Consider the following 12,346-nt stretch of genomic DNA (forward strand, 5'->3'; position numbering starts at 1 on the left):
GATCTCTGTGAGTTCGAGACCAGCCTGGTCTACAAGAGCTAGTTCCAGGACAGACTCCAAAGCTACAGAGAAACCCTGTAAATAAATAAACGAAAGAAAGGAAGGAAAGAAGGAAGGAAGGAAGGAAGGAAGGAAGGAAGGAAGGAAGGAAGGAAGGAAGGAAGGAAGAAGAATGTAAAGCCCTGGGTGCTAAACATAGAGCCCCTACAAGGTGGATTGGAGTAAGACACAGGCAAGGGGTATTTTAAGTTTCTGTTTCCTAATCAAATAACTTCAGGAACCAAAAAACTGTGGGTGGCTCTCAGTCTCCTTATTTTTTTCTTTAACTGTTGACAGAACCCCACAGACATTTCCTACGTGTACAGTGGTTATGCACCACTCAGTGTGCGACTCGCTCAGCTCCTTTCCCGGCCAGGTTGGCGGAGCATCGAGGAGGTTCTCCGCATTCTCCCGGGGCCTCACTTTGAAGAACGCCAGCCATTGCCCACCGGGCTGCAGAAGAAGCGTGAGTTTATCTCCCATCCACAGTCAGTGTGCTGTTGATGGGGCTCGTGTTGTGCGGTTGCTTTGTAAAAACATTTGTAAAGTCGGTTGCTAATGCACATTGGCAGCCCAGAGCTGTGCTGTGCCCTTGTGAATAGCATATTTCAGTCTGCAGTGAGACCCCCAGGACTCGGGGTGTAAGATCAAAATCAGCATTCCAGAGCCTCAGATGAACCAGCTATACCAAGATGCACTTGACTTTTTCATACTTCTCCTTCTCCATTTTTAAATATATTTATGATTTGTGTGTGTGTGTGTGTGTGTGTGTGTGTGTGTGTGTGTGTGTGTGTGCGCGCGTGCGTGCTCCTGGAGAGGTCAGAGGCATCTCTTGAAGTTGGAGTTACAGACAGTTGTGAGCTCTCTGATGTGGGTGCTAGGAAATTAAACTTCCTCTGCAGGAACAGTACACAATCTTAACTGCTGAGCCATCATCTCTCCAACCCTTTTATACACTTTTAAATGAAAAAAAAAATTTCAACAAGCAGCAGTAATAGATACTTTTGAATTCTGAAATGTTTACATTTTAGGTCAACCTGGAGAGAACAGAGTCACGCTGATCTTTTTCCTCGGGGGTGTCACCTTTGCTGAAATCGCCGCCCTGCGCTTTCTCTCCCAGTTGGAAGATGGAGGCACTGAGTATGTAATTGCGACCACTAAACTGATGAATGGAAACAGCTGGATAGAGGCTCTCATGGAAGAGCCACGATAAGTCCAGAAGACATTCCGTGGCCAGGATAGTGGTTTTGTGTTGAGGACTAAACCAGCGTTGTCCGAGTGCTTGCTCTTTCCTGCGGATTTGTGTCGCCAGTCGCTTACCAGTTTGATTCCTAAGGCAAGTTTTGTTTCCTTCTGAAAAAAATCAGCTTTGAAGAGTTTCTTAGTGTAATGAAGTTTCTGCCCTCTCTGATTTAGCTGCATCTGTGCAGATTCTCTGCCTACGAAGAACTGAAGAGCAAGCAGCTTCTGCCAATTACCCATACAAAGGCTCTTCTGACTGCACATTAACTGCAAGACATGCCAGTGGAGATGCCGCTAATGGGGCTTCCATTTTCTTCCATGTCCGTTGTGGCCCCAACATCAAACTGATCCTTCTGTGAGCAGTCGCAGCTCTTAAGTTTCTTTACGCTGCTCCTGTGACCATGGTAACTGCCTTATGCACCTCGTTAGCATACCGGCTGTACTCAAGTTCACACATCACTTTTGCTCAAATATACTCAGCTGATCTGTCCCTGAGCTGGTGACTGCAACCACTGTGGTGAGTCTCAGTCAGATCCACGACTGAGAGCAGGCATGTTGGTGAAGCTGGGAGTTCCTCATCTCAGCATCCGGAGAAGTTAAGGGTGCCAAGCATGGGACCCAGTGATGGCTTTTCTGTCATCATCCAGGTCTGCAGAAAATGTAGCCTGTCTAACCATTGCCCAGCTCCCATCCAGGGTGTGGCTGCTCTGGTTAACTACTAACCACAAGTTTTCTCATTTTCTTCATGTAGAATTTGGAACAGTTCACTGCACATTGTAAGTGAAAGAAATTGCGTATTAAAAAATACAGGAATAAAAGGTGGCAAAGATAATGTTTGTTTCTCATGGAATGAATTTAGCCTTGATATTCAGTATTCGGAGGGGTGGGGAGTGAGGTGGGGGTGATTCCCAAATGGGAAAACCTTCTTGGCTCAGAACATTCTTTTTCAGTCTCTTGTTCTTCCAGGGAGTTGGTTTTACCTTCGAGCCCCAACCCTGGCTAGTCTCAGCTGCCAGGAAGTGCAGCCCACCTTGTCTTGAGTGTTTTCCACTCCCGGGATTCTGTTCAAGTTTGGTCAAGTCTCCTTGGCTGGGGTGTTTATCCCGTGAACAGATGCCCAGTTGTAATCTCAAGTGTCTGCAGTTGTTTCTGAGTCTATATTTGTTTGCTCAGAGAATAGCAAGGTCAGCTCCAAAAATGTACTCAGCACAATACTTTTTTTTTAAAACCACACACTTACTTCATCTGTGAACAAATAGAAATGGTGATAATCATATTATGCCCTTTGATGCACTCAAAGCTGTCTTTGTCTTTTAAGAGTGTGTTCTAACAGATGGGCTATGGTGGCGCACACCTTTAGTCCCAGCACTTGGGAGGCAGAGGCAGGTGGATCTCTGAGTTCAAGGCCAGCCTGGTGTACAAAACGAGTTCCAAGACAGGCTCCAAAGCTACAGAGAAACACTGTCTCAAAACACCAAAAAAAAAAAAAAAAATGCTCTGAGAAAGGCTGTGGGACGGACACTTATTCTTAGAGAGTTGGATTGTTTATATGCCATGTCTTCACTTTCGCTGAGTTGGTTAGATGGACCATTCTGCCGCACCAGCCATCCTGATTAAAGACATCTACATAGACACTATTAATTTACACATCTTCTGTTGCCTTAAATCCAGAAACTAGGTACTTTAACTGGATTGACTGTAGAGCAAGAGAGAAACGGTCTAGGGAGGGACGATTGAAATGGGAGGTTTCTTGAGAACTAGGAAGGTCTCCATATGAACCCTATTACATTCCTGCTCTGCTTGTCTAGAATCAGGTTGTGATTGATCACTGCATGCTTGTTCTCATGTATACAAAGGCTAGCTAGAAGCTGGGCACAGTGGCACATCTTTACTGTGAGGCAGAAAGATTGAGAGTTGTAGGTCAGCTGGGTTATATATTAGACCCTGTGTGGGGAGACTCGTTCAGCATGTGGTAGGAGAGCTGCTGAGCACATACATGGGCCTGGCTTCCATTCTCAGGACAACATGGAGAAAAAGAAAAGGGCCCCGGTAGCTTGACCCTAGGAGGGAAATTTGTGTTCTGAGGAGTTAAATTCAAGCAAATATACTTCTGTTGTTGAGACAAGGTCTCCCTCTATAGCCCAGGCTGGCCTTGAATTCAGCCCTTCTGCTTCAGACTACCAAGTGCTAGGATTTACATGCCCAAAACATTTTAAACAGCAAAATGAACTAAGCATCCGAAGCAAAGGGGCTGAGATAAAAGATGGCGAAGCGCGGGATGCAGCATGCATCCCTGTCTCTAGGGATGTTGCCTCTAGGTGGTCAGTGGTGCTCCAGGAGCTGATGCATTATTTATGACAGAGGAGGCCTCTCAGGCCGTAGAAGGAAAAGGCAGTATGTAAAATTTCTCATTTATAAGTGGATTAATGTGAATTTTATTCCATGTTATGGTTCTTTATGTAGCTTATGTAGAGTGTGTGCGTTTATACACATTCACACCATAGCAATCAGAGGACAGCTTTCAAGGAGTTGGTTCTCTCTCCATGTGAGTCCTGAGGATCGAATTCAGGTTGTCAGGCCGGGCGGCAAGCTCCTTTACCTGCTGAGCCAATCTTGTCAGCCCCCATGTAGTATTTCTTTGCTTAAGTTACTCTGTTGCTATAAAATACCCCAGTTTGGCAGGTTTATAGATGGTACAAAGCATAAACCACATAACTGCCTTGAGGCGTCCATTTGAAAACTGGGTGGGGAGGGATCTGAACTCTGTCTGCCACTCTGGTATAGGTGATGGCATTCATCTTAGCCAAAGCATGGGAGCCCTTCAGATGTCCAGTCCTCTGGGGGAGCAATTACTACGCACTGGCTTCCTGAGCTGCGTGTTGATGTTCTGCCCCTGTTTTCGAGCAGGCTTCACCAAGGCAATGATTTGATAATAAGAGATCCTGATTAAATTAAGGGGCCATTTGCTTCTGGATGATGATGTTATAAAAGGTTGACGTCCACACTGCCTGTTCTTCCAAAGGTCAAAAAATAGTCTTCATAATCTAGTATAAGCAGAAGAATAAGCTGTATATCTGTGCTTGCTTGTCCTTGGTAGTTACTTCGGGGAAAGGGCAAGTGTCCTTTGCTTTCCCAGCTGGCTCCTTTTGTTGCCTCACTTCTGTAGATGAACTTGGAAGTGGCCCGGGTAACTCTGTAAATTAGGGTCCTGCACCCTGGGGCATGAGTCTCACATACACATGTGCATGTTCACACTTGCCTTTCTTAAGACAGTGGCTTTTCCATTAGGGAGACAATCGTGGTGAACGGGCAGTGCTTCTGTCAGGCCTCTTGACAGGACTGCTTTCAGTTTTAGACACATTGGCGGTACAGCCCAGCTGGGGTGTTTAGACAAGCAAGACAAGAAGGGGCTTGAAATACCCCCTGGGGTACCAGTTGTTCAGCCCATTTAAGTCAGGAGCCTTGAAAATCGCTGATGCCTCGTCCTTAGACTGGAGGTGACACAGGCAGAGGGCGGGCACGGCTGCCAGGGCCCCGCCTGGCCTAGGATTGCCTGTGCGCAGCTCCCTGGGAGCTCAGAAACCACACAGAGGTTGTAATTGGTCGCTAGACCACACCTAGTTGTTGAGTGCTTCAGCTGCCTGAAGACCTCAGCTCTGCCGAGATCGCTGCAGTGTGCACAAGTCTCTCTTCAGCAGACCAGAGAGAAGCTGTGGAAGCTGTGGCGGGGAGGAGTCGTGGAAACTTTGCCAAGTGAGTAAATTGGGAAGAGTGGGAAGCTAGACACCAGCATTGAGGGGATCTGCCAGGCAAGGCAGCAGTGAAGATGAGCTAGTTTGTGACTCTTAGTGTCTGAGGTGAAATCTGCACGGATGGGGTGTGTAAGACATATTGGGAATGATGTGAGCCCAAGATCAAATTGGTACCTATTATTTGGCGCCCTTCGGTTTTAATCCTGACTGGCCGCAAGGCAAGCATGCTGGGGCACACAAACACACACACATCCTTAAAGTTTACTGTAGACGGGCCTGGGGTCAGGAGGATGACGGAGGAAATGAGCAACGGTCTGCTGCTTCTCCACTCCAAGGCAGGCCCACAGACAGGGCTGCAGCTTGGGTGAAGGGAAAATCAAGCTATCCTCCACCAGCCCATTAGCGGCACCAGCTGCATTAAAAATGCAAGAGGTGGTGGCAAGAGAGGGCTGCGTTGGAGTCTAATGCAAAGCTAGGACTGGGAAAGACCAGGCCCTTTCCCCTTTTGGAGCTCAGATGCCAGTGAGAGGGAGTGTGGGCAACTACTGCTTTAGAAGGCACATTTTCCAGTGCAGAACAGCACTTGGGGCTTCTTTGGCCCTGGAAGAGTGCTGTCCCGCCACACGCACCCTACGCGGGCTCAGGCTCCAGGTCTCTGTAGGGCGATGCCGGCCTCGTCCACCGTCCACGTGTTGCAGCTGCTGCGGGAACTGCTCGCCTTCGTGCTCCTCAGCTACACGGTGCTCATCGGGGCGCTGCTGCTGGCCGGCTGGACCACCTACTTCCTGGTGCTGAAGTGACAGCGCCCGGCAGGCTCGCCCGGCTCCGCCCCGCCCCGCCCCGCCCCGCCCCGCGGAGCACGTTCCCCTCTGCAGGCCCCGCCCCGCCCCCAGCCCACCACCCGCGTCCAGGCGCGCGACCCTGCTCCGCACCCCCCGAGCCCCGGGGACCTGCCGCGTCCCGCGCCGAAGTGCGAGCGGTTGAACGCCAGGTGCGACCGTTACAGCCGTTTCCTAGCGCTCCTGTCCCACCCTTTCCGCCTGTCCAATCGCAACTGCGTCCTCTAGTGGGGGCGTGACCATGAAGCCCAGGGTACCCGGGAGCCGGCCGAGCTCGCCCGGCTGCTCGCTATGCTGCGTCACTTCCGGCGTGTGCGTCCGCCGTCCGTCCGCCGCGGGATGGCTGCTCTGAGGAGTTGGATGTCCCGGAGCGTGGCCTCTATGTTCAGGTACGGCAGTGGCCGCAGAGGGCGGGAAGCGGCGGAGAGGAGCCGGGCCCGCGGCGCCGTCCTGCGCGTTGGCCGCAGGTCGCTGCAGGCCGCCGCGTCCCGCCTCCCTCCGAAGTTTGCGGAGGGTGCCGCCTCCGTCCCTGTCCTCCATCACGGGCTCCGAAAGCGGGTCCTCCCAGCCCGTTGACCCTCCAGTCAGCTCAGAGGTCCGGAAGACACCGAGGGACAGACGGGCCACGGCGTTGGCTCAGGCCTGGGCTGACAGCGCGTTGTTAGCGCACGACGCCAGCGGCGCTCTCCGGATGCTGCCTCCAGGACCTTGCTCGCAGGGACCTTTCGAGACTCCGGAACCCAGGCCCAGGGTTTAGGGCTAAGTCCTGCAAGCACGAGAGTTTTATCTTGGCGTCAGGTTGCTAAGCAGCTCGGAGGCAACTTTTAAACTTCTCCACCTAGTGGAAAGCGCCTGTTGCTCTTGCTGGCCTGGAACTCACATCGCTTGCCTCTGACTCCCGAGTGCTGAGACTAAAGGCTTGCCACCACCTCTGTCCGTTTCTGGGACTTAATAGGCTACCCTGTGGTTTATTTTCTTGGAAGACCGCTGCTACCTCCTCATTTAGCCGCTGCTTGGACCGACTCCTGCAGACCCGAGAGCCTTTTACATATTGATTTGTGCTTTTTAAAATTTGACTTATATTTCTAGGTATGGACAGCGTGTTCCCGTCGTGGCTAACTCAAAGAAACGCTGTTTCTCAGAATTGATAAGACCATGGCACAAAACTATGTTGGCTGGATTCGGCGTGACCCTGTGTGCAGTCCCTATCGCTCAGGTAAGGGACGGTCAGGTGATTCTCCCGATCTTAGAGAAGCCTTAGTTTTCCAAGTGCCACCTCCCATGATGCTATGCGCCGTACTGTACCAGCATCTTCTCAGACTTGAGCAGATTGCCCGGTCTCATTGTCTCACGTTGTAGAAACAGTAGTTTCCGCTTTTTGTCCCTGCTCCACCACCCCTGAATCGAGGAACCAGTGAAACTGAGCATCGTTTGAACTGGGAAGTAGACCTTTATCCTTGTAGCAAACAGAGAAGTAGAAGATTAACTTTGCAAATGAACTTGTCAAACTTTGGGGGTCCGGAGGTTAAAGATACAGTGTAAAAGAATTGAAGGGGAATAGGTGGTAGGCTGGAACAGGGGAGGAGTGATCATGGTTTTCTGTGGATGAGTGACTGCCCTGGGAATTCACATGGGTTTTTTATGGTTTAGTTTTCACTGAGGGAATCGTTCACTGCCTTGGCACTGGAGAGTGCACCTTTGACTTCCTTGGAACTAGGAGGAAGTTAGAGGTTGCTTGCCTGTCCCTGGCACCCACCAGTTCAGACTAGCTTACTTGTATAGGCATCCTGTCTTCAAAGTGAGATTAGGACAGGGAGGGAAGGGTTAGTGGTGGAACTGTTTAATAGGTGAGGCCAGAGGGTACCCAGGAATCAAGTTCCAGTCACCTAGTCAGTACTGGTGTAAACACTACTTCAAGTTGTTTGTTTTTCGAGACGGGGTTTTCTCTGTGTAGCTTTGGAGCGCATCCTAGAACTCTCTCAGTAGACCAGGCTGGTCTTGAACTCAGAAATCTGCCTGCCTCTGCTCCCCAAGTGCTGGGATTAAAGGCGTGCGCCATCACCACCCAGCTCCAAGTTGCATAAAGGATAGAATGAGATGAAAGAAATACAGTCTGTTGGCAGAAGCCTGTCATTCAGAAAGACTTTACTGAACCACTTCTTTGTGCCATAGACTAGGAAGGTAAGAGTGAGCGAAAATACAAATTCTTGCTATCATAAAACATCCATTCTGGGTAGAAAATAAGCAAATATAAGTTGAGTGAGGTGGTGTATTCCTGTAATACCAACACTGGGGAGGCTAGGGCAGGAAAATCAAAATCGTAAGATTAGCTTGTGTTAGTTACATCTTGAGATGTCTCAAAAAAGCACACCAAAAAGAAGAAAAAAGGCCCAATAGCGGTAGTAAATGCCTTTAATCTCAGAGGCAGAGGCAGGCGAATCTGAGTTTGAGACCAACCTGGTCCAGGGCAGCCAGGGCTACACAGAGAAATCCTGTCTTGAAAAACAAAACAAACAAACAAAAAACAGAAAGAAAGAAAGAAAGAAAGAAAGAAAGAAAGAAAGAAAGAAGAAAAGAAAGAAAGAAAGAAAGAAAAGATGGAAATAGGGTGAAGTGAAATAGGGTGAAGTGGTTTTGGGACAGCTTCATGCCAGTGTGCTTCGAGAAAGCTAAGGCAGAAGCCTGCAGCAGAGGGATTGATTGAGGCAAAAGTCTGGAAGCTGAATTTTGTGTGGTGTGCAGCAAAGCAAAGTGAACGGAATGGAAGGAGGAACTGTTTAATAGGTGAGGCTCAGAGGTGACCAAGGATCAGATACTGTGATTTGATTTTTTTTTTGAAAATATTTTTTTTATTTATTTATTATGTATACAGTGTTCTGTCTGTGTGTATGCCTGCAGGCCAGAAGAAGGCACCAGACCCCATTATGGATGGTTGTGAGCCACCATGTGGTTGCTGGGAATTGAACTCAGGACCTTTGGAAGAGCAGGCAATACCCTTAACCACTGAGCCATCTCTCCAGCCCCCCTGTGATTTGATTTTTGTGTGTCATTGTAAGGCTTTGGATTTTATTCTAAAAGACCACAAAGGATTTGTTCTTGGAATATTGTGATCTTGTATAGGTTTTAAGGATATTGTTTATCTGGGGAGACTAAAGGGCTACTGTTAGTCTAGATGAGATGAGATGGCGCTACCGGCTGGCAGGCAGCAAATGGAGGGAGAATTGTCTCAGGAAGAACGAGCGTGTGGGCGAGAGTCCTTAGAGCAATCAGCGAGGGCTGGTTGGAAAGCAGAGGTGGTTTAACCACTGGATTTGTGCTTTATGGAGAAGAGCTGCATAAGAAACCAGCAAGTTCACTTCAACAAAGTATTCCTGATACTTTTGTATCGATTTATATTTTCACATCTGAGACTCATTAACACTCATCTGTGTGATTTTACGTCAGCTCTGCATGCTGATTGATGAGCCTTAGCTCTGAAATGTCCACTCGAGCGTCAGTCATCCTGATGACAAGACAAACCTAAAAATTACATTTATTTTGTGTGGTGGATGAGGGTATCAGAGGACAGCTGCAGGTTGGTTCCGGGGGCTGAGCAGGTTGTCTGCTCGGCAGCCAAGTGCCTCCTTAATAGCTAAGTCATCTCAGCCTTCAGCATTCTTTTTTTCCTATTTGAGAATTGTGGGGTTTGTCTTCTTTTCTGTTGATGTACTGCGTTCTGAGGCCCAGGTACTAGCCATTCCTGGGGCACAGGACTGGAGCTGCTGTGGTCTGCTCTCCCGAGCCCCATTAGTGCTACACACAGCTACACTGTGTCTACTTCTGCCTGCACTTGGTGCCTTAACCAGTTTCATTTCTCTCATGCCAACCAGGCTTTCATTTCCTTCCTTCCAAGGACCTTAGCCATTTCAGTGCTAGCTTCTTCAGTTCAAGTCACATCCCTTTAAAGACTTTCTCAGTTCCTGGTCAGCTCTCCTGCTCTTCTGGCTACTGCTAGGTAAATGTATGTTTTGATGTTTGATGGTCATGGCTGGCACCATGTTGGGTCAGCAGAACATAAGAGAAAGAGTACAGCCTCCGGAGAGTTTGCATTGAGATTTAATTAGCTATTTGATTTCTAGGGAAAGTTTCCCGGCTGTTGTGTGTGTATTTCATCATCTGTAAAAAGAGAAATGAGTGAGAACACATTGTAAAGTTAGCATCATTACACTCAGCATTCAAGATGCTGTGTCAGCATTTCCTTTGTGAGCAGAGTTGTCGATCTGAGTGCTCTTCCTATGAGATAGATAGATAGATAGATAGATAGATAGATAGATAGATAGATAGATAGATAGATAGATAGATAGATAGAATGATTTTTTTTTTTCCAAGACAAGGTTTCTCTGTGTAGCCTTGGCTGTCCTGGAACTTGCTCTCTAGACCAGGCTGGCCTCAACCTCACAGAGATCCACCTGTCTCTGCTTCCTGAATGCTGGGATTAAAGACTTGAACCACCGCTGCCCAACTAGGATGAATTTTTTTTTATTTATTCATGTATTAAAAACCATTTCATACTCATGCTGCTTTTAACAGTTACTCCAGAGTTTTACACTCTCTTCAGCAAGACTAAGACAGTAAGTAGAGCGGTTGGTTTGGATACAGCAAGGTCTCTGATGAGAAGGAAAGGGAGTTACTGAGATGTTGAGTGGCAGCAGTTTTGAGCTGGAGTGACCAGATCCCATAATTCCAATGGAGGGTTCTAGTGATTTTTGTTTTTTGGTGCAATAGCTGACTAGATCGTCCCCTGCCCCAGCCCAGCAGTCTCCCTACGTCCACCCAGTCACTGTGAGTTCAGTCACATCAGCTCTTGGAGGTCTTTGTCAGAAACACCCAACACAGGATTGGTAGTTTCCCGTGACTCTGCCACAGTTCCCTTGACACTCAGTTTTCTAGTGAATGAATGTGGAGAGAAACATTACCCTCGGATTACATTCCTATGCTATCTTAAGTCACCACATAGAAAGCCTAAAAATTTACCCCAAAGAAGTGTGCTGCTGTGGGTTCATACGCATGAAGCACAGGGCTGGGCAGTCTTCTGAGACCTTGCGGTTCTCGTCTTAAGCTTTATTCAGGTTGGAAATTGAGTGACTGTTTGTCTTTCAGAAATCGGAGCCTCACTCTCTTAGTAACGACGCACTAATGAGGAGGGCTGTGTCTTTGGTGACAGATAGCACCTCCACCTTTCTGTCTCAGACCACGTATGCTCTGATCGAAGCCATCACCGAGTATACGAAGGTACGTCTGTTTTGTGCAGTTTTTTTTTGTTTTGTTTTTCAGTGTGAAGAGATGGAGCCCAGAGGTCTATGGGCCAGGCAGGTGCTACAATCCCCGCTCCCCTCCTAGACTCTGATTTGCAGTTTCCAAACTATGGCTCGCCACCATGTCCTCTGATAGCTGTGTGTGTTTTTTTAGGACTTAGCCAGGCTTATGTGTGTATTGTGAGAGTGTAGTAGCTTTAGCAGAGGTCATTAGGTTCTTTTTTTTTTTGATTTTCAAGACAGGGTTTCTCCGTAGTTTAGACCAGGCTGGCCTCAAACTCACAGAGATCCTCCTGCCTCTGCCCAAGTGCTGGGATTAAAGGCGTGTGCCACCAACGTTCTGCTCTTTTTTTTTTTTAATAGATTTAAAAGAAAAATTACCAGGGGCTGGACAGATGGCTCAGAGGTTAGGAGCACTGACTGCTCTTCCAAAGGTCCTGAGTTCAATTCCTAGCAACCACATGGTGGCTCACAACCATCTGTAATGAGATCTGATGCCCTCTTCTGGTCTGCAGGTGTACATACAGGCAGAACACTGTACATATAATAAATAATAAAGAAAACATTTTTAAAACAAATTCTAATCCAAATTCCCACTCCCTCCCCTCCTCCCATTCCCTCCATACACCCTCCCATCCCATACCTTGGCCATTAGGCTCTTGGGCCTCAAATATTTAAAATATTTAATAATTTAAAAAAAAATATTAACCCCTTTTTAAAATGTTGCTGAGTTCTGGGTTTTTGTAGCGGCTCATCTATCTATAAAATGCTTGCCTTAGTTTTATTCTCAGCAGCGTGGCGGTAGACACACAGAATCCCAGCACTTGGGCGGCAGAGGCAGGAGGATGAGAAGTTCATCTGGCACCAGAGGGGCTGGAGAGATGGCTCAGTGGTTAAGAGCATTGCCTGCTTTTCCAAAGGTCCTGAGTTCAATTCCCGGCAACCACATGGTGGCTCACCCCAAGAGCAGCCAGCATGCAGTGGTTCCTGGCTCCAGTCCTAGCCACTCTGGAGGAGGATTGTTTGTGGTGCCATCAGCATAGCAAGCAAGACACTGTCTTAAAGTCATTTATGCATTTTTTTTTCTCTGCATCTCAGTGTGGATGGCCAACAATTTTTTTTTTTTTTTTGGTTTTTCGAGACAGGGTTTCTCTGTGGCCTTGGAGCCTGTCCTGGAACT

General features: G+C 48.0%; 2 protein-coding genes across 3 annotated transcripts in view; both read left to right on the forward strand.

The window, feature by feature from the left end:
• Positions 1-2,113, forward strand: part of Vps33a (VPS33A, CORVET/HOPS core subunit) — a 27,163-nt gene extending 25,050 nt beyond the window's left edge. Inside the window, exons 12-14 of one of the 2 annotated variants that reach the window (XR_003378371.1) lie at positions 337-505; positions 1,071-1,375; positions 1,456-2,113. Coding sequence is in view for 1 of the 2 variants with exons in the window: in XM_005344413.3 (XP_005344470.1) it covers positions 337-505; positions 1,071-1,252 (351 nt within the window). In the remaining variant the exon portion in view is untranslated. Of the gene's footprint in view, positions 1-336; positions 506-1,070 lie in introns of both variants that reach the window. The other variant, XM_005344413.3, reaches the window with a different exon arrangement.
• Positions 2,114-5,994: 3,881 nt separating this feature from the next.
• Diablo (diablo IAP-binding mitochondrial protein) overlaps positions 5,995-12,346 on the forward strand; it is a 16,549-nt gene continuing 10,197 nt past the window's right edge. Inside the window, exons 1-3 of the mRNA XM_005344414.2 lie at positions 5,995-6,261; positions 6,962-7,088; positions 11,012-11,143. Of these exons, the coding sequence (XP_005344471.2) occupies positions 6,164-6,261; positions 6,962-7,088; positions 11,012-11,143 (357 nt within the window). The 5' untranslated portion in view covers positions 5,995-6,163. The remainder of the gene's footprint in view (positions 6,262-6,961; positions 7,089-11,011; positions 11,144-12,346) is intronic.

The sequence above is a fragment of the Microtus ochrogaster genome, chromosome 2 (genome assembly GCF_000317375.1).
Source record: "Microtus ochrogaster isolate Prairie Vole_2 chromosome 2, MicOch1.0, whole genome shotgun sequence".
NCBI lineage: Eukaryota > Metazoa > Chordata > Mammalia > Rodentia > Cricetidae > Microtus > Microtus ochrogaster.